Source organism: Schistocerca nitens, chromosome 2 (genome assembly GCF_023898315.1).
Source record: "Schistocerca nitens isolate TAMUIC-IGC-003100 chromosome 2, iqSchNite1.1, whole genome shotgun sequence".
Classification (NCBI taxonomy): domain Eukaryota; kingdom Metazoa; phylum Arthropoda; class Insecta; order Orthoptera; family Acrididae; genus Schistocerca; species Schistocerca nitens.
In genome coordinates, this window is record NC_064615.1 from 1,060,009,832 (window position 1) to 1,060,037,640 (window position 27,809).

At 40.5% G+C, this 27,809-nt stretch overlaps 1 protein-coding gene and 1 pseudogene across 1 annotated transcript in view; one reads left to right on the forward strand and one right to left on the reverse strand.

The window, feature by feature from the left end:
* Positions 1-27,809, reverse strand: part of LOC126237420 (allergen Cr-PI-like) — a 123,816-nt gene that overhangs the window by 13,369 nt on the left and 82,638 nt on the right. The window contains exon 9 of the mRNA XM_049947528.1: positions 4,036-4,351. Within this exon, the coding sequence (XP_049803485.1) occupies positions 4,036-4,351 (316 nt within the window). The remainder of the gene's footprint in view (positions 1-4,035; positions 4,352-27,809) is intronic.
* Positions 26,814-26,931, forward strand: LOC126238166 (5S ribosomal RNA; annotated as a pseudogene).

Genomic DNA, 27,809 nt, shown 5'->3' on the forward strand with positions numbered 1-27,809 from the left:
GATGTCATTATCCTTAAGGAAGTCACCAATAAGATGTGCATGATGATGGCGCGAAATGTCGGCTATGGAGATGAATGCCTCATTAATATGCTGCCGATATGGTTGCACTATCGGTCGGAGGATGGCATTCACGTATCGTACAGCCGTTACGGCGCCTTCCATGACCACCAGCGGCGTACGTCGGCCCCACATAAGGCGACCACAAAACAGCAGGGAACCTCCACCTTGCTGCACTCGCTGGACAGTGTGTCTAAAGCGTTCAGCCTGACTGGGTTGCCTCCAAACACGCCTCCGACGATTGTCAGGTTGAATGCATATGCGACACTCATATGAAGAGAAAGTGATGCCAATCCTGAGCGGTCCGTTCGGCATGTTGTTGGGCCCATCTGTACCGCGCTGCATGGTGTCGTGGTTGCAAAGATGGACCTCGCCATGGACATCGGGAGTGAATTTATACATTGTGCAGCCTATTGCGCACAGTTTGTGTCGTAGCACGACGTCCTGTGGCTGCAAGCAAAGCATTATTCAACATGGTGCCGTTGCTGTTAGGGTTCGTCTGAGTCATAATCCGTATGTAGCGGTATATTCTCTATGTTTGGACAACATCGATTTGGTTCACTCCGAGACCCCTGGAAAATTCCCTTGTTGAGAGCCTTTCCTGGCACAAAGTAACAATTCGGACGCGAACGACCCGCGATATTGACCGTCTAGGCATGGTTGAACTACAGACAACACGAGCCGTGTACCTCCTTCCTGGTGGAATGACTGGAACGATCGGCTGTCGGACCCCTCAGTCTAATGGGCGCTGGAGGGTTTAGTGACATCTCTGAACAGTCAAAGGGACTGCGTCTGCAATACAATATCCATAGTCAACGTCTATCTACAGGAGTTCTGGGAACCGGGATGATCCAAAACTTTTTTTGATGTGTGTACATAACGGCCAACTGGTAACTCAACACGCTTTCTATCTCTCATAGAAATTGTTGCTTACAATATTCTTTCTTTATAGTCTCTTATGAAATCCTCAATGAATTGTTCACTGCTTTTTTATAACCATAATTACTGTAGGAGTTCGTGAGACTTGCACTTTCGGTAAAGTGTTGTACACTAAAGAACCAAAGAAACTGGTACACCTGCCTAATATCGTGTAGGGCCCACGCGAGCATGCAGAAGAGCGCAACATGACGTGGCATGGACTCGACCAATGTCTGAAGTAGTGCTAGAGGGAACTGACACCATGAATCCGTAAGACTACAAGGGGGTGGATGTCTCTTCCGAAAAGCACGTTGCAAAGGATACCAGATATGATGATGTCTGGGGAGTTTGGTGGCCAGTGGAAGTGTTTACACTCAGAAGAGTTTCCTGGAGCCACTGTGTATCAGTTATGGACGTTTGGTGTGTCGCTTTGTCCTGCTGGAATTGCCCATTCCGTCGAAATGCATAATGGAAATGAATGGATGCAGGTAATCAGGCAGGATGCTTACGTACGTGTCACCCGTCAGAGTCGTATCTAGACGTATCAGGGATCCCATATCACTCGAACAGCACACGCCCCACACCGTTACATACCCTGCAGCAGCTTCAACAGTCCCCTGCTGACATGCAGGGCCCAGGGATTCATGAGGTTGTCCGTACACGTCCATCCTCTCGATTCAACTTGAAACGAGACTCGTGTGACCCGGCAACATGTTTCCATTCATCAATAGTCCAATGACGCTGTTGACAGGCCCAAGCGAGGCGTAAAGCTTTGTTTCGTGCAGTCATCGAGGGTACACGACTGGGCCTTGGGTTCCGAAAGTCCATATCGTTGATGTTTCGCTGAATGGTACGCACGCTGACACTTGTTGATGGCCCAGCATTGAAATGTTGAGCAGTCTGGAGAAGGATTACACTACCGTCACGTTGAACGAGTCTCTTCAGTCGTCCTTGGTCCCTTTCTTGTAGAATCTTTTACCGGCCTCAGCCATTTCGAAGATTTGGTGTTTTACGAGATTCCTGATATTCACCGTACACTCGTGAAGTGGTCGTATGGGAAAATCCCCAATACCTCGGAGATGCTGTGTCCCATCGCTCGTGAGCCGACTGTAACAGCAGGTTCAAACTCACTTAAATCTTGATAACCTGTCATTGAAGCAGCAGTATCCGCTTTAACAATTGCGACAGACACTTGATGTCTTATATAGGCGTTGCCGATCGGAGTGCCATTTTCTGCCTGTTCACATATTTGAATACAGTTTCTTTGGAGCTTCAGTGTAGAACACGGTGTGCCTTTAGTATTTTGCCACGTGTATGCTTACATTGAGATGTCACGATCGATGGATGCGGTAGTATAAATGGAGGCGAGGACCGTATTGGCAGTAGAGAGACAGTAACAGCAGAAAGAGTCAATCATGAGAACCCATTGACTTCGAAAGTGCACTACTCTTTGGATGTCACGTGAGCAACAAATCAATCAGAGACATTTCAACCCTTCCAAAGGTTCGCAAGTCGGCTGTTTATAGTGTGATTGTGAAACACGATGGTTTAACCACAGCCACAGCTAAATCAAGACAAGACAGACTTCATGTTCTGACGGACAAGAACGGTTGCTGTAAGAAACCGCATGAATTCAGCGGAAGGAATCGCTACTGAGTTATAAAGTGTTACAACAGTCTAGCTAACATAAGAACTGTGCGTTGGAAGTTAAAAAGAATGGGTTTAGAATGGTGAACAGCTCCTCATAAGCCAAACATTTCTGTGGTCCCTGCTAAGTGGCACTTGAGATGGTGTAAAGCGCGATGCCACTTTATAGTGCATAGCTGGAAACGAGTTCTTCGGAGTGGTGACTCACGCTAAATACTGCGTTGATCCGATGAAAGGATTTGGATCTGGCGATTGCTTAGATAACATTACCTACCACCCCAGGTGGTTTCAACAGTGAAGTACGGAGCAGGTTGCGTTATGGGTATGACGGTGTTTTTAATCAGTAGGTTGTCTGCTTCCTACTGTGCTTCAGAAAACTTTCATTGCGGAAGGTTAAGAACAAATTTCTCAACACTTTGCAGTGCTTACAGTAAAGGAAAAGTTCGGGGACGATAACTGTATTAGACTCTCAGTACACCCTGTCATAAAGCAGCGTCTGTGAGGCAATGATCTGTGGACAGTAACATTTCTGAAATGGACTTAACTGGCCATAGCCGAAGCCCAAACACAATGGAGAATCTCTGAGATGGTTTAGAACATTGACTTCGCCCCGGACCGTGGAGTCCAAATCACCACATTCTCTGGTTTCAGCGCTTGAGGAAGAATGCATTACCATTTCTACGTGGCTTACCATTCCTCCACAGACATTGTGGCGTCTCACTCAAAGTGTTCTCAGCAGAGTTCAAGTCGTGATAAAGGGGAAGTGCACACTTCCCATAATAATGGCCACTGATAGGCGCCCAGATATTTTTGATCAGATAGTGTACAGGTATAATGGCAATGGCGAGGAAAGAGTTTCTGAAGAAGAGAAATCTGTTAACATCGAGTATAGATATAAGCGTCAGGAAGTCGCTGCTGAAAGTATTTGTATGGAGTGTAGCCATGTACAGAAGCGAAACATGGACGGTAAATAGTTTGGACAAGAAGAGAATAGAAGCTTTTGAAATGTGGTGCAACACTGAAGATTAAATGGGTGGGTCATATAAATAACGAGGAGGTATTGAATAGAATTGGGCAGAAGAGAAATTTGTGGCACAACTTGACTAGAAGAAGGGATCGGTTGGTAGGACATGTTCTGAAGTATCAAGGGATCACCAATTTAGTATTGGAGGGCAGCGTGGAGGGTAAAAATCGTAGAGAGAGACCAAGAGATGAATACACTAAGCAAATTCAGAAAGATGTAGGTTGCAGTAGGTACTGGGAGATGAAGAAGCTTGCACAGGATAGAGTAGCATGGAGAGCTGCATCAAACCAGTCTCTGGACTGAAGACCACAACAAGACAAGAACAACAACAACAACAACAACAGCGTACAAGTGAACAACAGGAGTGCGACGAGCCCCCGTGTACTCACGCTTGATGTGGAAGCCGTCGATGACGAGGAACTTGTGGCGCATGTCGTCCAGCGACAGCGAGCCGCCCTCCCACGCCCCAGAGGGCCCCAGGAAGACGCGCAGCAGGCCCAGCTGCTCCTTGTCGCTGGACACCTTCAGGGAGTACGAGAAGGGCTTGTGGTTGAGCCGGTGCTGGCGCGCCACCACATTCGTCTTCCTGATGTCCTCGATCTTCGCCACGTCAATGGCGTTGTCCAGTCGGATGTCGAAATCGTCGAAGAATGTGACCAATTTCTCGACCTTCACTTCCGTTATTTTCACTCCTTCCCATGTCAGCTGGAAACGTGAAAAGCGGATTAGTACAGCCTTTTGATTTAAAGTATATCCGGAAGTAAACACGTTTCAACCGTAACAAGAGTCATATTATCAATAAGGTATCCAGAAGTTTTAATAAAACTGCTTGATTTGCAGATACCTGTCAGATACAGGCGATAACATAATTTTTAAATTTAAGTGATAAGCTGACAGTGGCAGTAATTCACAGAAAATCGTCTGGTGACACACAAGTGATATCCGATGTTCCTAAGTGAAGTGTTATAGTATCTCTGTTCTTCTTAATCCATATAAATGATGTGGATTGTTTGCAGACGAAGCTGTTGTTTGCCGTCTATGTAAGTCGAGAACGAACCCAAAACGATTTGTAAAACGCATGTATGTGTGGTGGACAAACGGTAATTGATTCTAAATAATAAAAATTACATGATTCTCCACATGAGCGCTTAAAAATTCAATAAATTTTGTGTACAAGAGAAATCATACAAATTTAAAGAGGATCGCTTCAACTAATCACCTAGGGTATAGAACTACAGTCATTTTATTTTTGGACGATCACAAAGAAAATTTTGTGCAGAAGGAGAATCAAAGTTTGTGTTCATAAGCAATACACTTAGATATGCACTACAATGCTGTTAAAGAGACTGTCTACTCTAAAATTGTCCAACCTCTTTTGGAGTATTCCTTTTCGATATGGGAACCTTACTGCATAGGGTTGATGGAGTTCACTGAAAAAGTACAAGGCAAGGCACCTTGTTTTATATTATCGTGACACACGTTGGCTAGTCAGATATACATATCAAACTTTTTCATGGGCACAAGCAGGGTCTGTACGATCAGCTATAATGTATATAAAATATTATGAAATACAGCAGTCATACCGCCTCTTTTCAGTGTTACATGTGCCCAGAAATGCAATTAGAATGGAACAGAGTGTATTAAACCAGCCAAAAGATCGGCGATTTTAAGCAGATATAAACTCTGAATATTGCTAATAACTAAGAATGCAGTGGCATTTTTGTGACACATATGAGATATAACTGTCGGCTTGTCTACATGTATGATCATAGGTACTCATGTGATAGCCTCATGCCCCACCCCATTGCATCTCCGATCCACCTCGCCCCACCACGCATCCCCCTCCCCTCTCACCCCTCCCCTCTCACCCCTCCCCTCTCCTCTTGTAAGACACACCCACACAAATTTTGCTCACACACATACACATTTTGTTCTCCCACTCTCATCCCATTATTTTACTGGACATTACTCTGAAACAGCCACTCACAGCACACCATTTTCCGGCCACCCAGAGTTGGTCATCTTGTTCTCTATATCACACTTGGTAGCAACCAGATTCAATCTTTGTACCCCATATGGTTCAAGGCACGATGGACTATCAAATGTTATTTTCACAACGTTATCTCCACGTCTATATAGTCTGTTATCTTTCAAAACAGTACAAAACATAAATGGCTCACTTTATTGAAACTACTGATGTAACTTACGGTTAAAGTAAGCTTAAAACACGACAGTGCACTCCACAATGTTATTTCCGGGTCGAAATTGCTTGTGTTAATGCTCTGTAACACTATAAAGAACATATGACTATAAAAAAATTAAATGCAAAACATGCAAGGCAGAGATAGTTAACAGTTCCTCTTAGTCCTACTTGAGACTATCGGTAGAACTATAGATAGAACTTTCATCAGCTAACGTTTTTAGAAGTTTTTCTGTAACGATTCACCCCACCAAAATCTTTGGGAGCAAGAAATTAACAGATCATGCTCTACATTGTTGTTGTTGTGGCACTATGATGAAACGAAATACTGAACTGTAGTTTCAGCTTTTGAATTTAATGCTCATTCTTATAGGTAAGAAACGAGGGTTTCCATGTTGTCAACAATCTCTTGCAACTACTTGTCAGAGTCACCCAAATACTATAGTGCCGCCCCCCCCCCTCCCGATGGTGGGGTATTAAATTTATCTTGTAGAACAAAATGTTCATTTTCGTCTGCTGAAAATGCTAACTTAAGAGTGGAAACATCATGAAATTTCAATGAAATAATATACTAAACACTAGTTTTAACATCTGAATTTAACACACATTTGTATAGGTAAGAAACGAGAATTGCTATGCTGTAATCTACTAACTTTCAACTGCTTTTCAAAGTTAGCGAAGTATTTTTTGATCTATTTATTTATTTACACGTTAAGTTCTGTAGGACCAAATTGAAGAGCGAATCTCCAAGGTCATGGAACGTGTCAGTACATGAAATTACAACGTAAAAGTAATAACAGATAAACATAAATGTTCATGAACCCGAAAAAGTCAGTCCATGAGTTTAAGCAAACGCAAACAACAATACAATAAGAATCAGCCTAATTTTTCAAGGAACTCCTAGACAGAATAGAAGGAGTGACCCATGAGGAGACTCTTCGGTTTCGATTTTAAAGCGCGTGGATTACTCCCAAGATTTTTGAATTCGAGTGGTAGCTTATTGAAAATGGATGCAGCAGTATACTGCACACCTCTTTGCACAAGAGTTAAGGAAGTCCGATGCAAATGCAGGTTTGATTGCTGCCGAGTATTAACTAAGTGAAAGCTGCCTATTCTTGGGAATAAGCTGATATCGTTAACAAGAAATGACAGTAAGGAATATATATATTGAGAGGCCAATGTCAAAATACCCAGACTGGTGAACAAGGGTCGACAAGAGGTTAGTGAACTTCCAACACTTATTGACCAAACCGCCCGTTTCTGAGCCAAAAATATCCTTTTAGAATGGAAAGAGTTACCCCAAAATATAATAGCATACGAAATAAGCGAATGAAAATAAGCAAAGTAGACTAATTTTCACGTCGAACGATCACACCCTTCCGATACCGTTCGAATAGTAAAAAGTCTTTGAACAAGATCCTTAACGTGGGCTTTCCACGACAGCTTACTATCTATCTGAACACCTAGAAATTTTAACTTTTCAGTTTCACTAATCATATGCCCATTCTGTGAAATTAAAATTGTGAAATTGAATTGTTTGTTAGGAACTGTAAAAACTGTCTTAATGTGGTTTAGCGTTAGTTTATTTTCTACAAGCCATGAAATTAGGTCATGTACTGCACTATTTGAAATCGAGCCAATGTTGTACACAACATTCTTTACTACCAAGCTAGTGTCATCAGCAAACAGAAATATTTTGGAGTTACCCGTTTTCATTTATATAAATAAGGAAAAGTAGTGGCCCCAACACTGATCCCTGGGGCACCCACCACTTGACAGTACCCCATTAAGACCCCACATCACATCCATTATCAACATTATGAATAATAACCTTTTGCTGCCTCTTGCTAAAGTAAGAGGTGAACCAATTGTCAGCTACTCCCCATATTCCATAATGATCCAACTTCTGGAGCAATATTTCAATATTTTGTGATCAACACAATCAAATGCCATAGTTAAACAAAAAAAATATACCAAGCGTTCGAAACCTTTTGATTAGCCCATCCATTACCTGCAGAGAAAAGAGAATATAGAATTTTCAGTTGTTAAACGACTTCTAAAGCCAAACTGTACCTTTCATAGCAAATCGTGTGATATAAAATGATCAATTATCCTTACATACACAGCCTTTTCAATAACATTAGCAAACACTGATGGCATAGAAATAGGTATAAAATTATCTACATTATCCCTTTCTCCCTTTTTATAAAGCGGCTTTACTACTGAGTACATTAATCGCTCAGGAAACTGACCATTCCTAAAGGAAAAATTACAAATATGGCTAAATACAGGGCTAAGATGTGCAGCAGAGTACATGAATATTCTGCTAGACACTCCATAATAACCATGAGAGTCCTTAGTCTTCAGTGATTTAATTATTGACTCAATCTTCCTCTTGTCTGTATCACAGAGGAGTATTTCAGACATCAATCTTGGAAAGGCATTTGCCAAGAAAGTTGTGTGATTTCCTTTAGAAACTAAATTTTTATTTAATTCATCAGCAATACTCAGAAAATGATTGTTAAATACTGTACATATATCTGATTTATTAGTAACAGAAATATTTATACTGCAAACTGACTTTATATCGTCAGGCTTGTGCTGCTGACCAGGCACTTCCTTCACAACTGACCATATGGTTTTAATTTTATACTGTGAATTAGCTATTCTATTTGCATAGCACATACTCTTTGCCTTCCTAATAACATTTTAAGTACCTTACAATACTGTTTGTAATGGGCTACTGTAACTTCATTGGGACTACTTCTAACATTTTGATATAATTCCCACTTTGTTCTACAAGATATCCTTACGCCACTAGTCAGCCACCCGGGCTGTCTATTACTGCTAGTAACCCGTTTACAACGTTCTAATCAAAAGCAACTCTCAAAGAGCATGAAAAATGTGTCAAGGAATGCATTGTATTTATCGTCTATGTTATCAGCACTATAAACATCCTCCCACTCTTGTTCCTTGCCAAGGTTTAAAAAACTCTCTATTGCTGTTGGTGTAACTTTCCTACATAGTTTTTAATTAAATATGACATTGGTTTGAATACAGGAGCCTTTTATCGTTAAAATTTGTGTATCATGGTCTGAAAGGCGATTCACGCTTTCACTAACAGAATGCCCATCTAGTAATGAAGAATGAATAAAAATATGGTCTATGGCTGTGCTACTATTCCCTTGCACCCTAGTTGGAAGAACCACAGTCTGCATCAGATCATATGAATTTAGGAAATCTACCACCATCCTTTTTCTTGCACCATAATATAGAAAATTTATACTGAAGTCACCAAATATAACTACTTTCTGTTACATCCTACAAAGTGAATCAAGAACCCCCTCTAGCTTGAGCAGAAATGCTCTAATGTCGGAGTTAGGTGACCTACAAACAACAACAATTAGAAGTTTAGTTTCATTAAATTCAACTGCCCGTGCACAGCATTCAAATATCTGTTCAGTGCAGTCTCATGATATGTCTGTGGACTCAATGGAATACTGTTTTTTACGTACATAGCCACTCCCCAACCTGCAAGGAACTCCTTGAGAAACAGCCAACTAATCTGTATCCTGGTAAAGGAAGTCTCTGAATTATCAAATTATTTAAGTGGTGCTCTGATATACCAATAATTGCAGAATCAACATCTATAAGCAGTTCACTAACTTTATCTCTAATACGTATTTTTTATGAAATATGCTAATCCCTTCTCTACTTGGAAACATTACATCCTCAGAAGGTGAGCCCTTAGTTAGAGGGACTTCCTTTAATCAGGTATACCTCTCAGCTGACTTCAATCTAAAAAAGGTGCAGCTCTAACACCAACTACTACCGGAAATTTTCTATGAGTGACTCTACCACCACCACCACCACCCACTACACTGTCACCTATAAGCTTAGCCAGCCTCCCCATCCCATACCTATTGGGGTGCAGGGATCCTATCCTACAGTATGATGTTACAGTATAAAATGTTTGTCATCTTCTGCTGATAACATTTACTTATGCTGTTGCACAGTGGATGTTGGTGTTTAATACACTTAGATAATCTTCCACAGAGTCAAACGTACCATCTATTCTGTCGTTATAGATCATAGCTTCTAGTCTGGTAACAGCATGTCGTTTAGCTAAGGAAGAAATAAATGTTTCTCTTAAACTCCCATCAGGAACTCTTTACGAAGACGATAAGATTGTTATCCATAGTATTATTCATTCCTGGGCTCGTGTGTGACGTACGAACTTCTTACGCATATTTATTCTACAAATGAAGTTCTTCCACATTAAACTGTCTATTGATACTATCTTATCGTTATTCACAATCATATTCATATTTCGTTGGTAGTCAATTTGCATGCATAAATTATTATTTGATGATAAGTTTCACATTTTCAATTTGATGAAAATCCTAGCAAAATTCTGCGTTAGGTCCAGGTCCATAAGGTAGTAATTTTCTACACGTAGCTGCTGCTACGTCCCAGGCATTTGATCCTGGAGAATTTATCAAGTAGATAACCGTTAAATGCACGAGGCATATGTTTTCTGAATATTACAGACCATTCCTCCCACAACTTAGCTTGGCACTCCACTAGGACAACGGTGTCCCCTCTGTCCAGTACCTCACACACTTGCCGCCCGCATCTCTGTAATATGGGTCATAAGACATGTGTAAATTTGAACACATCACAGTATCTGAGCTTGTCAGAGATCTCGCATATTAAGCATTAATACACAACTTAGGACAGTCCCCCTGAAATGATATGCAACCAAGTTGCGCCCCATCCGCCTTGCTACATGTGTGTGTTATGCCAGTGGAACTGTGCTTAGGTTTGTACATATGCTTAATCAGCAAAGCCTCAGACACGTCAGGACTTACTAATGTTTTCAGACTTGTACATGTCTTATTTACCGTCTTACTGACGCGCAGGCTGCACATGTATGAGGTCGTCGACACACTTGGGTGCTAGTGGACTACCAAACACAATTATGGAACGGGCATCTCATAATGTTAAAGAAGCAAACGTGCGGTGTGTTAAACAGTTAAGTACATGGTAATGCTCCAGGATGAGCTACCTGGAATACTATAAAAATTTTGTATAAATTTCTATTGCCATTTGGGTCTAGAATAAGTGAAAATTATTTTGCTGGGATTTAAGAAAAGTGGCAGGGCGTGATTACTTAACATCAAACCTTAAGTTCTATATGCAAGAAGACTATCAATGTAGCGACACTATCAGTTAAACAATGATAACAAAGTCGGAATAGGTTAATGTGAAAGAGCTCCAGCTGCAGAATAAAGATATACAGATTTAACAAATTTATGTATAAAATTACAAGTCGAGGAGCGAACGCTAATATCGCTAACCACCTCATAGATTTTATAAAGTGTCTCTGAGGAGTGTCTTTGAGAAATTTTTATTTCTTTCGTAGCTAAAGAACATGCTATAACCAGAATCTAAACTGTGATTCATAATTTCGGAATGGATGGTGTAGTTTGATACTGTAGAAGGCTGTCCAAGCTTTTTAAACACCAACTTCCACTGTATGACGGCGTAAGTTAGCATCATCAGCAGAAGATAAAAATATTTTGTACTGAAGTATAAAGGAAATACCCTAGAATGGGGTCGGTACAATGCTTGTCTGACTTTGAGGAACTAGCTGCAAGTGGGTAGCTGAAAGCATAGGAACTCTCGCTTTCTGCTTCTACGGATGCACATTAAATTCAAATGTTAAAACTATCGTTCAGTATTTTGTTTTCATCAGAGTCATGTAGTTACCAGTGCAGGTTGGTATAAGTCAGTCATCGCCACCCATGCTCATATGAGATTACATTTGTTTTGTAACGCCATAGAAGATATCTTTATGTATTTTGATAAATAATACAGAATTTTGTTTACTTCTTTCAACTGCAATTCTAAATTAGATGCAAGGATGTAATTTTCGTCTGTGATCAGAGATTGAACTTCATGTGTGAAACTGTGTTCCAAGACATTACAACTTCTCAGAGCTACTCTTTTCAATCAATCTGAGCTGGCACCATGTGGATCTAAGGGTTTTCAGAGTTAATATATAGTATTTGTGCTTTCTGTAGCTACTCATGCGTATTAGAAAATGATGCAGCTTGGACGACACACTGCATTAAAGACCTCTCCAAGATGCGTGATTTTTAGTATGGTTTGTGGTACAAAAGCGTCAGAAAAAATGACATCTGCTATTAAACATTCTATGGATTCTTTCTTCACGTTAGCTATTAGTGTTGTTCAGCAGCTGATTATGAACAGGAAAGGAGACTTTAAACTTTACACACAGCTTTCGCATCATAGTGTGAGTGATAAGTGTCTCAGTCTTTCTCGAAACGTTTTTTGTATCACGTTGATTGGACATAAATTCAGGTAGGCCTAAGAAAAACTGTCAAGTACTACTATTTTCCTGCTTAGCTTATTATGTCAGCCACAAGTGTTTCTACTGTTACACTACCGTAATACAGAGCTTTTGGACATGGAAAAAGGTCGTGACAGTTAAATTTAGTCTCCGGCCGAATTTTAGGCTTGTAAGTTACACGAGTAGTGTCAAATCTTTGTACATTTCGATAAGTAATACAGAGAGTATAAGACGTGAAAATAACATGGGAATATTTAATTTGAGAGTCCATTGTACCTTGCACCAAATGTGGTTACATATCGAAATTCAGTTGATGCCAAGAGAAGTACAGAGAACAAGACATAGTGACAAATTGTGCGTGTGTTTGCAAGTATTTGTGTGTGAGTGAGTGTGTGTGTGTGTTTGCGCACGTGCGTGCGCTGCTGACGGTATTTTGTGGATTCTGTGGATGCCGCTGAAGCTGTTTGGATCTTGTTGACAAAAGATCCCGCCATCGCTCTCCTTGCCACCACCTGCCGTAGGCAGCTTTCGGAGAGTCACGAGCAAGGACTTGCCTCAGAACAGTCAAGGAAAGTAGATGCATTGCAGATAACCAAATGCAGATGTTACACAACTGCCATGCCACTCGACTAGAACGACATTATGCCCCTCGCCCATCTCTTACGTAACTGTACTCATATTTAGTCGCAACGTGGTTCAAGAGAACAAGTTGTCCCACTCTGGGATGCATAATGACTGTTTGTTTCATTTTATATGACTGCAAAATACTGGGCTGTGATTGGGAGAAGCAGAGCCGGCAGTTCATTGCTCATATTTGTCCCAAACTCGTCATTTCATTACTACTCTAAAACCCGTTCCCTTAGAACTGGCTTGTTCCCTTCTGCATTCTCTGGATATTTGTATATGAGTCTAATTTATTAACTGCATTGTTAGCATACACTTTATTTCCTGTTAATTGTTTTCGCTGCTAGTGTCCCGATGAAAACCATTAACCATCGAAAAGTGTTACCAAAAATATCATCTAAAACATAGTTTATAATTCAGAAATCCCACAGGGAGCTATGACAGTGACTTCCTCTCCTCGTAAAAGTCAATATTCAATGTGACACATAGATGTGGCAGAGCAAACACGTGTGGTGAGACATTAGGACAAACTAATTGCCGATCAAAGCTCCGTGGAACAGGTAACTACTGCATTACACGTAATCACTAATAAATGCTATACACGGATGTATGATTGCATGATAGGGCAGTAATTGCGGTGACTGCGTTGGATTAATGGTGGATGTACATTTAAAGTTAAATGTGCTGTGAAGTAATTTAGTCTGAAATAGCAGTTGCAAAATTGTATTATCTTCTACATTTCTAGCAGCGAACAGTTTAATTACAAAGCTGTGGAAATAAGTTTCTTATAGGTTTTATATTACTTGGGAAAATAAAATATCCATTGAGACATACGTACCATCAGTACTGAATATGTGGTACATGTCACAAAAGCGGAAAACTGACTAACCGCTCACTTGGCTGTGGCATCGCCACCTCAGAGGGAATTGTATTTAGACGTTGACATAAAATGTAACAGGTGTGTAGTAGTACAAAGAAGGTAGCAGAGAGTTATAGCTTGTCAGACGTTTGGATACCATTCGTTATTACCTCCACACTTTAACTTTTTAAATTGTTATCTTAATTCCACCGATAGAGGGAGTGTAACCATTAACTACACTGGCGTTCTTAAACCTGTTTGGTATTTTTTAAATAAGTTTTTATAATATAGCGATTTTTGATACATAAAATGCATCACGTAGCTGTTATGGTGTACACAGTGTCATGTGGCTGTGTTTATAATGTTAATTGAGTAACTGCGTCTAATAAAAGGAGATTATTGATGTTTTTGACATATCTAGTGTGTACTCCGGACAAGGAATCGTTTTATCTGTGTTCTCACATGATCTGATGATCTGACGGCTGGATTTCCTGTGCACAGTGCATCGACGTTCTCATAATTGAGATACTTTTCCGAGGTACTGCAGCAACGAGGGGTGTACGTGACGAGCAGTTAACTAGTGCCACCTGTAGGCTATGTTACACCTGTTCCATTTTACACGACAGGTGTAATAACATCTGAGCTATTGAAAGGTATCTGATAGACCTTGTCATTTTATCTATGTCATCCTGTGATTCCTTCATTGTTTCATCTACCAAAGCTACCAATTCGTCTTCTATTGTATTTATTTCCCCTGATCAAGTCTAACTTTTCCCAATTCTCCCTCTGAATCTCTCAACAACCTCTGGTTGCTCCTGTTCGTCCATAATTTTCTACCCTTCTACAGTTTCTCCAGCCTTCAGTTCCTAAACAATAAATTATGGTCAGAATCTTCACCTGTCCTTGGAAACGTCTTACAGTTCATAAATCTGGTTTCTAAATCGGTCTTACCATTATACAATTAATGTGAAACCTTCCATTGTCCCAAGGGCTCTTCCACGAGCACAATTTTTTTTCATGATTCTTAAACCAAATGGATTAAATTACACTTTGTGCAAAACTACCAGGTAGCTTCCTCTTTCGTTCCTTTCCTCAAGTCCATGTTCTCTTACTATTTCTCTTCGTTTTCCTGCAGTCGAATTGCAGTCACCCATCACAGTTCAATTTTTATCTGATTTATCTCCATAATTATCTTTAATCTCATTATGAACTCCTACAATTTCTTCTTCATCTGCGAAACTACTCGACACATAAACTTGTACTGTTATGGCGGATGCTGGATTCGTGTCTATCTTGGTTACGATAATAGTTTCAATATGCTGTTCATAGCAGCTTCCCTGCATTCCTATTTTCTTACTCATTTTTAAGTCTACTCCTGCGTTACTCCTAATCCGTTTTGTGTTTAGAACTCACTAGTAACCTGACCACAAGACCTGTTCATCCTGCTGCCGAACTTCATAAATTCTCACTACATCTAATTTTAACCTATCCATTTCCCTTTTTAAATTTTCTTACCTACTTACCCGAACCCACTCTTCGAACTGTGGTATGCCACTTTTGTTTTTTCCTGATAAGACCACTTCGGCTGTGTTGCCTCTGCAACTACTGAAAAGGCTACTGCCTCTCTTTAGGAACCACATATTTTTCTGGCATATCAACAGATAATCCTCCGTTATGGTTTCACCCACGTTGCGGTTATTTGTATCGTTGAGTCCCGCAAGCCACCCCACCTCGACATGTTGCGTGGCTGATAGGGGGCACAGGAGTTTATTTAAATAAATTTCTGGATAGGTTATTGACTATGTTATTAGTAAGTGGGGGCTTTACATACTTTATTGTAACCAGCAGGCACTTTGATGGAAGTCTGCAAAGTAGGGTATCTACCTTTTCGCCAGATATGCTCATATTGTTCAACGTTTTACGAGTAAAACCAACTGTACGCTCAGAGTTTCACCCTTTATGATTCAAAAGGACGGGTATTAACGCCAGTTGCCCCCCTTAGAACATCCTTTTTGATCTGATCCTTATTATTTCCCATATGTGGCTTAGTTTGTAGTATCAGGTACGAAATTTCACAGTATAGCAGCATCACAGAGGACAGATTTGCGCTAAAGGTAAACAAGTTGATTTCACAAGGAGCTGTCTTTTTCCGTTGAGCAGACAAGTATTACAATGGCAAATAGATTCGCTTAAAAGTGAACTATTTCCTATCAGGAAGATATATATTTTGTACGTGTTTATGCTTGAAGTAGCGGCAGTAGGCTGCAGTTACATTGAGACAAGGGTTGGGATGAGGGGAGTAAGTATATATTGGAAGTGTTCTCTAAATTATTATACGATCTGATTTTTCCGCTGGGGCTTTCAGGACAAATAAAGATATCCAGAACTACTCTACGACTTTAGGATAGGCGAGGGCTTCCATAGCTAATACAGGATTCTTGTAGACGAGGCAGGGGTGGTGAAGGCTGAGGAGGAGCGCATTTCAAGAAAGTACTGGGACCTGTCGATGCTTTGTTTACATTTTACAATGAATTATAATGCATGTTGTAGGAACACATTGAATGCTATTGCTACAGTTGAATGTATCACTTGCACCTAAAACAGTGTGCTCTATTTGTCGATGTTAAGTGCTGACAGTTAGTGCAGGGGTTGGGTACAGCTCACTGCACTATCAGCTCTTCCAGTAATGACTGTGGAAGCAGGCAACATTGAGATAAAAAAGCAACGACCATGTGAAAGGTGATCATACCATTTTGATTTTTGTATGTCATATATGTTCACGTCAGAGAGACTAACTTACGTAACTGTTCAAAAATCTTTGATCTTCTCGTGACAGAGTCTTTGTCTCTGCGCAGTCTGATGAATTCTTAGTTGAATGTGTGAATGTGTGGTAGTTGATGGACGGATTTGGTAGTGCTGTGTGGTCTTGTGATTGTATCTGTTAGGTGAAGAAAGGACAGCAAAGATGAATATGATGTATTCAATGGAAAGTGAAAGGAAAATATATTTTGAATAATGTTATTATTTTTGAAGAGAAGAAGTTTGAGGTAAGACTGCAGCATTGCGCAGCCAGGAATGATTTTTATCAGTTAATCAACTTGCTCAGAGCTGAGAGAAAGCTCACACCACTTCCCTGAATCATGGATTAATATATCAATTGATTAAGCTGTTTCATTTTTAAAGCAATTCTCTGTTAACATTGTATCCTCTTTAAATCATCGTTCCCTTTGCTAAGCAAAGTATTGTCCAGACCAATGTTAGGTGTGAAGATCAAGCGAATTTTTACTGTGTCTTTCGAATGTATACTTCATTCTAAAATCGTTGTCCTGGAATATCATTTCATAGGAATAATTACTCTTCCCATCACACTGTTTGTCATTACGCATTACGCATTACCACATGCGAACACGTATTTAGAAATAGAAATCTAGCTTAGGCGCTGGCTGCTTGCTTTTCCTGTTGTGCTTTCGAGAAATCTACAACAATGTTGTCAAGACGCTAGGTATGTGGAAAGTTTGATTACGGCCAGATAATTGTTTTACGTCCGTTGTGCATTTAATACAAAGACAAGCTGCATTCAGGTAAGTTACATTTCAGTCCAAAATTGGGTTCTGTTTAATCAAAGGTTACCATATGAGTACAAGGTAGATAACAGTTAGTGAATATGTAATTTTGGTAATACGTAGACTTTTATAGAGTGAAAGAAAATTCGGCCTACATTTCAGATAGAAAAAAATACAGTGAGGAGGTACATATGCTGCAATCCATAAGATAACTCCACAGTGATGTTCAGTCTACAACGGTCTCTAGGCAATTATCTTCTTTAACAGTTACAATCCAATTCGGTCAAATGCCTTTTCACAATCGCCTTGGGGAGTCCTTTGTGTTCTTCTCGAGAAAACAATGTGGCAGATACCCTTACTTTGGACTACTGGTGTCCTACATGAACTCATGAAGCTTGATCATTCGATGACACCCAGTGTGGCAACTTTTTCACTATCGCAGGATTCTACAACTTACGACGCACTCTTCAGAGATAATGTCGCATCAGTCGTTCACATCTAACATCAATACAGATCTGCACAATGGTTCAAATTCGCACAGTCATAAAATGGGATGCCAGTACTGAACCAGGAATAAAATAAATAAGTGGTAGCTTCTCCAAATTTGAATCTAAATGCAGAACAATGCTGTAACGTATTATCGGAAACTTTGACCTATGAGAAGATTTACCACCATTGACACCTGCGTCTTCTTCGAGCATACTATGAAATTCTAGCGAGGAATTGGGCACAGATTATATATTCGTCTCACGTAGCGGCCAACGCCCAGCCCGCCTATAAGGCGTTAGCGTGTTGAGTGAGGCCGTTTTCACGCAGTAAAGGCTTTGGAAAAGTTGCTTGCGGGTGTATGAATGGAAACAGGAATGCCCAACTGTGGGGAGGTGAGAGCGGCCTGTTGTACTGCGATGAGACAGAAGTACGTAGCAATCAATTCTGGTATGCTGCGAGGTGGGGGTGGTGGTGAGGGGGAAGGAAGGGAGGAAGACCCACACAAACATATATTGAGCAGTTACAGAAACAGCTAAACTTAATACTCCATGCTACCACAATCAGATGAAAATTCCGCTCAGGTACACTAAATATCATTTGCAAAAATTGAAATCTCATTATATCCATCGTATAAAAGTAAGACCTGTGCAGAATTTCTGCATTAATATCGAACCATATTTGCAAGTCAAGGACATGGTCTAGGTGCAATAAATGATCTGTTGTATCATATATTGCTCCTTAGTAGTAATTTCTTGTGGTTTGGTTTACTAGAAGTGAAAATCCTAAATCAGCGATATTACAAGTTAAAACATTAAGTAAGAAATAGCTGAATATTCATATGGTGTATAACATAAGATTAACTAGCTTCTTTGCACGTTTCGTATAAGACATTATTTCTGTAAATTGTTAACAGGCACGAATATTGTAAATTTTATATTGTACTAAGATGCGGAAATAGCAAGAATAAAGGCAGAAAAAGCGACAGCCAGTGACAGGCTGTATATCTGTGTCAGCGGTGCAAGACACAGCATCGAAGGGTAAGGGTTGTACGAGAGTTGTTGCTTGGGGATGGGAAAGGTCGGTTCGCGCTCGGAAATGGTGGAGGTGCGGTAGCATAGTCGAAAATCATAAATTCTGCGAAAGAAGCCAGTGTGGAATTTAGACGTTTTCGCAAATCATTTTATTTTTTAAACCAAAGTTTCCATCAGATGTCGTTTCAGAAGGAGTAAAGGAGATGGAGAGGAACATGTTTCATTTAGTGACACATTAGAGGAGTACGTTTTGCATCACTTGCCAGCTTGCGTTACTATCTGCACAGTTATCAGCCGCAGAAGGGCTTGTGTTTTTAATGAGCATTTTGATTTGAAACTGTAACCTACAGTGCGTTCTTGTGTAGTTAGTTATATTGACTCCACCGACGGTGGAGCAGTTAAAAACACCGCAAATAAAGTTTCTTAATCGTTTTGCTCCGGTTAGCTATCGGCCCCAACGTAGCTATTTTTGAGCCTTAGATTTTTTTCAGTTTGTATCGTGGTGATCGTTAGTTTCGCATGCAGGATATCAAGTCATACAAAATTACTTTTGTGCATGTACGGAGAATATCTGTATAGTGGTAACTAGTGGTAAAAAATGAAGTAAAATGTGAGGAGAAAATGTGCGCTTGATGCTAGTCGTATTTTCTGTATCTCTGCGACACGTAATGGTAATACTGAATGGAAGGAAACACTGAACTTACTTGACTAGTATCAGGTCTTCAGTATCATTACATTGATGTCTGTCTTGAGAGGACAGGTTCTTCCTGTCTCCTGCTAGGATATCTGAGGAATGTGGGAGAGTAATCACAGTTAGAAAACCTTGGACCAGCTCACCCTGTTCATTGTATCATGTAAGGGTCACTTGCCGTAGCTGAGGTAAGCTCTATAACGGTCTGCGTTGCGATTGGGAGCTGACCAGTACAGCTCAAAGAATGGAGTCAATAGCTTTCTCTGTTAAGTTGGTTCATAGAGCCCCTTTTCCCTGGAGGAAGCAGCGGCTCCTCCTGTGGTCACAATTGCAGAAATCTAAGAGATAGGAACAACAAATCTCATGCTACCTATAGGCGTGGACAGGACAAGTTTATGTATGCAGTACCGCGACTTCGAAGGCATTGGTTACACTATAATGTTATGTATCCGTAGAACATGCAGTTTTCTGCTAAATGGGTCATGATGGTTTTTTATGCTGGATAAAAATATTCGGACGACAACATAGTCTCACATAGGAGAAGCTACTCTACAAGGACCCAACAGCAATTAAGGTAAGAACCCAAATTGTTTATAACGCAAAGACAGTCTGAGGAACTAGAATCGTTATAGTGTAGAAAAGCGACTGAATGAATAAAAGGAGTATAGTAAATACAGCAGAAAAATATTAGAATTTGAATGCGGAAAGAGATAGCTGCGAATAACACATATAATTTCATTAACAAAAAGTACGAATAAAGAAGGAAACATGTTGTGTGTGGAAATCGACACCGAAAATTAATCAGAAATGAAAAGTCCAAGAAGATACATCTTATGAGATAGGCACAAAACTTAAACATGGTAATGTAGATAATGCACACAGACAAAATAAACAACAACTTCAGGAAAAGGAATATTAGTGTTTAACGAACCGTCGGCAACGTGGCCACTACAGATGTAGGCATCCTAGGACAGGGTAAGTACGTGGACAGAAACCATCTGTGCATTTACAGAAGAAAAATCTTAGAACTCCCTTTAAGATATTTAGCGAATTTACAGAAAATGTAGACTGAATTACCGGAAGGCGGTGTGTAAACCATCGGCCACTCTCCAATTCGCACGTTCAATCACTTTAGGGTGCACAAAACAAGGAGTACTTAGCTGATGAAGGTAACTTAGTAACGGAAGAAGACTATAACGCAAGATGATGGGAACAATACTGGGAGAAACCATGTAGTCACTAGCAAGAATTAGGCGAATTGAAGACAAGGACACAGTGCAAGATGCTGATTGGGGATAATCAGTCCCTATCCCTGAGTTTCTGAAATCTATTAGTGAACTCATAATGACTAAATATCTAACTATTCATGCAACAAAGGTTGAAGTCATACAGCTAAAGACAAACGTAACATCATGAAAATTATTGCTTTGACACTTGGGAAGTTCCGTCACATTTTGAAAACATAGGTAGTTATTACACGCCCTTCCCCCGTGTGTGTGTGTGTGTGTGTGTGTGTGTGTGTGTGTGTCTGTGTCTGTGTGTGTGTGTGTTTAGATGTTTCAGGATGATAAATAGAAGGTTATCAGGGAACTTGCATGAAATAAATAGAGATGAGGATGGTGAGAATGTATTGAAAGGACAGTAAATTCTAAAATCAAGCTGTTTCATCAGCAAATACTGCACAATAAACAAGAATTTAAAGCAAGCTATTGACATATGGAGGGTCATAAAACGCAATCCATGAAATGCAGATAAAATGTAGGAGAATAACTGTAGATATAATCAACTATAAAACGCCAATACAAAACCATTAAGAGGCCAAATTGGTGTGGCAGGGTGATTAATTAAAATGATGGATGACTCTGCCACTGTGCAACGTACTAAAATCCCTCACAGAAACTGACTCAACAGATTCAAAGGGTAGCTTTCGAAACCCTGCGGAAAAGAAATAAATACAATAGTAAAAAGCGAACATAGTATTAGGAATGAGGAATTAAATTACGCTGTTCAACAGAAAAAAGAGCTATATTTACTGGGGTTTACGAGAAAACTCCTCACATATTGGAAGACTATAAAACACAAAGACAAGAAACAAAGAAGTTAGCAAGGGCCGCACGTGTAGACAACTGGGAAAGATGTATAGTTAATAAAGAAATAGATGCGCACAACTGTGATTTCCAAATAATGAAATATTTAAACAAAGAAGAAAAGGCAAATTTAAACTTTCTAAACAGAAAAGACTGGATTAAGTTCTGTAAAAATATGTGGTCGGTAGAAGAGGAGATTGACAAAGTTGAATAAATAAACGCATGGTCTTCGGAAATCGATAAAATAGATAGTAAGGATTTTCAAGAAGCCTGTGAGAACCGAAAACTCCTGAATGTGAGAAACTAAATGTAGAACTTTTCAAATATCTACCAGAAGTGGCTAAGTATAGGCTTCTACATTCCGTAACTCAGCTTTGGCAACAAAGAATAATACCAATGGATACACCAATAGTAATGCCCGTTTCAAACGGAATCAAGAGAGGGCTGTGGATATTATAGAAGTATAAATCTCTTAAATATGGCACACAAAATGAATGGAAGATATAGTAAACAGAATAAGAAACGTGATAGACAACATACCACCAAATAAATTGCAGCGAACTGTCAAACATGCAATATTAATTTTCTTTATTACTCGATGACTTGTTTCGAGCCTTAGATTATCATCACACCATCCAGTAATGAGCTTGGCCTCGAATCTAGTCATCCACTAACAAAGAAAATTAATATTGCAACTTCAACGGTTCTCTTCATCTTACTGAATAGTTTAGTAAACAATACAATTGCTGACGTCATGCCTTCCACGGTGCTGGAAATTAGTTAAACTAAGGACAAACATATTTTCAGAAAGTAAGATCCTGTTCAGATAACAATTTTTCTTTTGAACAAATAACAGAAAAAATACAATGGAGAAAATACAGTATAAAAACCTGATTGCTCATAGTCCTTGCAGGTTTTGGACGGATTAAATAAAAGGTTGCTTACGTTAGGTGTTTTATTTGATTTAACGAAGGCTTTTGACTGTGTTGACCACAAAATATTACTGCAGAAGTTGCAACATTATGGAGTAAGGGGAGTAGCTTACAATTGGTTCGCCTCTTACTTTAAGAACAGAAAGCAGAAGCTAATTCTCCGCAATATTGAGAATGGTAATGATGTTCAGTCCCAATGGGGCACTGTTAAATGGGGCGTTCCCCAAGGATCGGTGCTGGGGCCACTGCTGTTTCTTATTTATATAAATGATATGCCTTCTAGTATTACAGGTGATTCAAAAATATTTCTGTTTGCTGATGACACCAGCTTGGTAGTGAAGGATCTTGTGTGTAATATTGAAACATTATCAAATAATGTAGTTCATGAAATAAGTTCGTGGCATGTGGAAAATAATTTGATGCTAAATCACAGTAAGACTCAGTTTTTACAGTTTCTAACTCACAATTCAACAAGAACTGATATTTTAATCAGACAGAATGGGCATGTTATAAGCGAGACGGAACAGTTCAAGTTCCTAGGCGTACGGATAGATAGTAAGCTGTTGTGGAAAGTCATTGTTCAGGATCTTGTTCAGAAACTAAATGCCGCTTTCTTTACCATTAGAAAAGTATCTGAGATAAGTGACATTTCAACACGAAAAGTAGTCTACTTCGCATATTTTCATACGCTTATGTCATATGGTATTATTTTTTGGGGTAATTCTTCTGATTGAAAAAGAGTATTTTTGGCTCAAAAACGGGCTGTTCGAGCTATGTGTGGTGTAAGTTCGAAAACTTCTTGTCGACCCCTGTTCAATAGTCTGGGAATTTTGATATTGCCCTCACAGTATATATTTTCTTTAATGTCGTTTGTTGTTTGCAATTTTAGCTTATTCCCAAGAGTTAGCAGCTTTCACTCACTTAATACTAGGCAGAAATCAAATCTGCATGTGGAATGCACTTCCTTGACTCTTGTGCAGAAAGGAGTGCAGTATTCTGCTGCATCCATTTTCAATAAGCTACCACAAGAACTCAAAAATCTTAGCAGTAGCCCAAACGCTTTTAAGTCTAAACTGAAGAGTTTCCTCATGGCTCACTCCTTCTATTCTGTCGAGGAGCTCCTGGAAGAGCTAAAAAATTAAGCAAATTCCAGTGTTACATTCTTGATTTTCTTTATTTAAACTAACGACGTGTCGCCTGAATATGTTTCTTATATTTCATTTTATCTGTTTCTACAATCTACAACTGAATATGTTTCTTATATTTCATTTTATCTGTTTCTCCAATCGTGTTATAATTTCATGTATTGACTCGTTCCATGACCATGGAGACTTCTCCTTAATGTGGTCCCACGGAACGATAAATAAATAAATAAATAAATAAATAAAAAGTAAATAAACAAAATATAGCTTTTGGTAATGTGCATAGAATAAAATTATGGAATATTATGGAAAAAAGATGAATACCATTACATCCGATCCAAGTTATCCTGAGTAAATACGTATATAGGGACACAAATAAATGTACAGCTAATTAATTTGTTTCCAGAATGAGATTTTCACTCTGCAGCGGAGTGTGCGCTGATATGAAACTTCCTGGCACATTAAAACTGTGTGCCCGACCGAGACTCGAACTCGGGACCTTTGCCTTTCGCGGGCAAGTGCTCTACCAACTGAGCTACCGAAGCACGGCTCACGCCCGGTACTCACAGCTTTACTTCTGCCAGTACCTCGTCTCCTACCTTCCAAACTTTACAGAAGCTCTCCTGCGAACCATGCAGAACTAGCACTCCTGAAAGAAAGGATATTGCGGAGACATGGCTTAGCCACAGCCTGGGGGATGTTTCCAGAATGAGATTTTCACTCTGCAGCGGAGTGTGCGCTGATATGAAACTTCCTGGCAGATTAAAACTGTGTGCCAGACCGAGACTCGAACTCGGGACCTTTGCCTTTCGCGGGCAAGTGCTCTACCAACTGAGCTACCGAAGCACGAGTCACGCCCGGTACTCACAGCTTTACTTCTGCCAGTACCTCGTCTCCTACCTTCCAAACTTTACAGAAGCTCTCCTGCGAAACATGCAGAACTAGCACTCCTGAAAGAAAGGATATTGCGGAGCCTCACTTCCGCCATTACCTCGTCTCCTATCTTGCAAAGGTCACAGAAGCTCTCCTGCAGAGCCGGCCGCGGTGGTCTCGCGGTTCTAGGCGCTCAGTCCGGAGCCGCGCGACTGCTACGGTCGCAGGTTCGAATCCTGTCTCGGGCATGGATGTGTGTGATGTCCTTAGGTTAGATAGGTTTAAGTAGTTCTAAGTTCTAGGGGACTGATGACCACAGATGTTAAGTCGTGCTTGGGTAGCTCAAATGGTAGGGTACTCGCCCGCGAAATGCAAGGGTCCCGAGTTCGAATCTCGGTCTCGAATACAGTTTTAATCTGCCAGGAAGTTTCATATCAGCGCACACTCCGCTGCAGAGTGAAAATTTGATTCTAGTGCCAGATGTTATCACAGTGAAGGAGACGGAGATGCCGCACAGGCGTGTGAGACAGCGTTATCAGTACCTGACAGAATTTTAAAGTGGCATAATTGTGGATCTCCATTTGGTCGGGTGGTCGAATTGTGAGATTCTCATGTTTGTGGAGCGTTCGGATGTGATAATGACACTGTGTAGGAGTGCATGGGAACACGGGGGCAAACATACTCGTAACAACGGTTTCACTCGACTTCGTCTGATCAGTGCAAAGTAGGATCGCCGTATTGTGCACCAAGCACGTAATAACCACGTCACATCCGCGCCTGCCATACGAAAACAAGTGATGGACTCCTTGTAACATTTGGCATCATCCCGCATCGTCGGTCGGAGACTAACAGCAGCCGGACTCTGGAACTGCTGTCCCACGCGTAGGCTACCCCTTTAATACGAAAACGGCTACGTTTGGGGTTGTGCGGTCGCCGGTGAAACGTGGACTGTGGATAAATAGAGTGTCAAATCAAACACCTTTCAGCCGTCTAGTTTCCAAGCCGCTATTTTATTTGGCTACCAGTTTCGGCGATTTATTACGCCATCTTCAGGCCCCCTGACCGACGTGTAGGAAGATTCCAACCTCTGGTCAAAATCTTACTACACGTCTGTCACGGGCTTGAAGAGAGCATAATCAATCGCCGAAACTGATAGCCCAGTAAAATAACTGTTTGGAAATTAGGAGGTGTTTGATTCTGTACTGAACAGCCAAGTTCCGCATCCATCTCTGAAAAGATGGATATATAGAGAACGAATGAACAGCGTCTCACTCTGCTCAGCAAAGAATGAGTGTTGGGGACTGCCCCGGACGTAAGGGGGAAACTGGGAAGAAGTCCATTTCTTCCAATATTCTAGAGAGGCATAGAGGTGGTACTCACGGTTTGGGATATGATTTCAGGTCGCTGCTGGTAATGGTTGAAGGAAATGTGAGGACACAACGGGACGACACGGACTTCCTGCTTCCTCATGTGTTACCTTACATGCGACGGTATAGTGGTGTCACTTATCAACAGGACAATACTCGCAAACATTTGCCACTTGTCCCTATGAATTGCCTGAGTGGTGGTGAGGTACTCCCGTGGCCAACATATTTTTCCCCTATAGAACACACGTGGGACCAGCCCGGAAGTCAACTGTATCGGGACGACAAGCATCAGTTACAACAGCTGTGGGTCAGCTTGCCTCTCACGATAATACCCATTATACTATTGCAAGTAATGACCTATCGATCCAACTTCTACTCATGTAACTGGGCAATTTTCCACATGACGGTCAACTTGCGGATTACCGTCTACAACCTGGCTTGCACACGGTGAAGTTTTCAACTCTTTACTGTCATTGTTTTGGTACTTATGAATGCATGTTGTTTCATGATTACAGCTAACGATGCTTTCCAGAGCAGGTTCACCGCCTCTTCAAATTTTGAACGATCTGAAGATGTCTGCAGATAGCAACCGAAACTAGTTATCGAACTTTAATTGTGATAGAAAAATCGTGGTCTAGGCATTAAAAGTTTAACTTTTAAAATTTTTTATTTAATATGATACAAAGCTTTTTGGATACCCTTCCCAGGTGAATCAGTGCGTATATTTAGTCCTCAGGGAGTGGAAGATCACGCTGACAAATGCGCAGATACCGCCAAGTTCTTTTTAAATTTGACTCGACTTTCTAATCACTGCAATAACATCACAAAACATCCCCGTGTTTGTTACTTATATTAGGAAGAGTGATATATTACCATAGCCACAGTTCGCATTTCTAGAGGATTCCAAATTTGGGAAAACTATTTACACATACTGCCAACGGCCTTGCCGCAGTGGTAACACCGGTTCCCGTCAGATCACCGAAGTTAAGCGCTTTCGGGCTGGGCTAGTACTTGGATGGGAGGCCATCCGGTCTGCCGAGCGTTGTTAGCAAGCGGGGTGAACTCTGCCCTTACGATGCAAACTCAGGAGCTTCTTGATGGAGGAAGTAGCGGCTCCGGTCTCGTAAACTGATATACGGCCAGGTGAGCTGTGTGATCACCACTTGCTCCATCATATCCGCGTCCAGCGACGCCTGTGGGCTGAGGATGACACAGCGGCCGGACGGGCCGTGATGGCCTGTTCGGGCGGAGTATCGTTTTATTTACACATATATCGAAAACGTACTTAATTCAGTGAACAATTCAGTAGACATTAGTTGGTATCCTCTGTCATCTTCCGCAGACTTTTTATTGTGTAAGTCACAACGTACTTTAAAGGGAATGAATATTACGGCTCAACAGGAAACGCAGCAAAATTTTTCAAATTATATCTCTCAGACAGTAAGGGAACGGTTTCAGTAGGAAAGAGTCCTGTGTTAAGCTATCAGGCATCATACAACTGGGAACTAACTACGTGGGACATCCCACAAAATCACCACCTTAGGTCACACAGTTTTTATTCTGTACATTAATGACGTTTGATCAGTAACATTACCAGACGCCGAGTTTGTTTTGTTCGGAGACTGTAGAAACACTGCAATGAATAGCGAATCAAAGATAGTTTTCGAAAAATCTACAAATGATGTCTTGATTGACAGTAAGAAATTATTAACAGTATCAGATAATGTGTCACGTAAAATATGACTTCCGTACATCTGCAGCATAGTAATGTGATAAGTTAAAATAAGTGTAATGAGCAGAATTTGTCTTTGACTGCTGAAGGCTACAGTGGACTAGGAAGTATCATACGCACATCCGTGTACTGTGTATTTAAACCATTTATGACACGTGTTGATTACTTTTTAAATGTAAATACTTTTAGAATTGTTT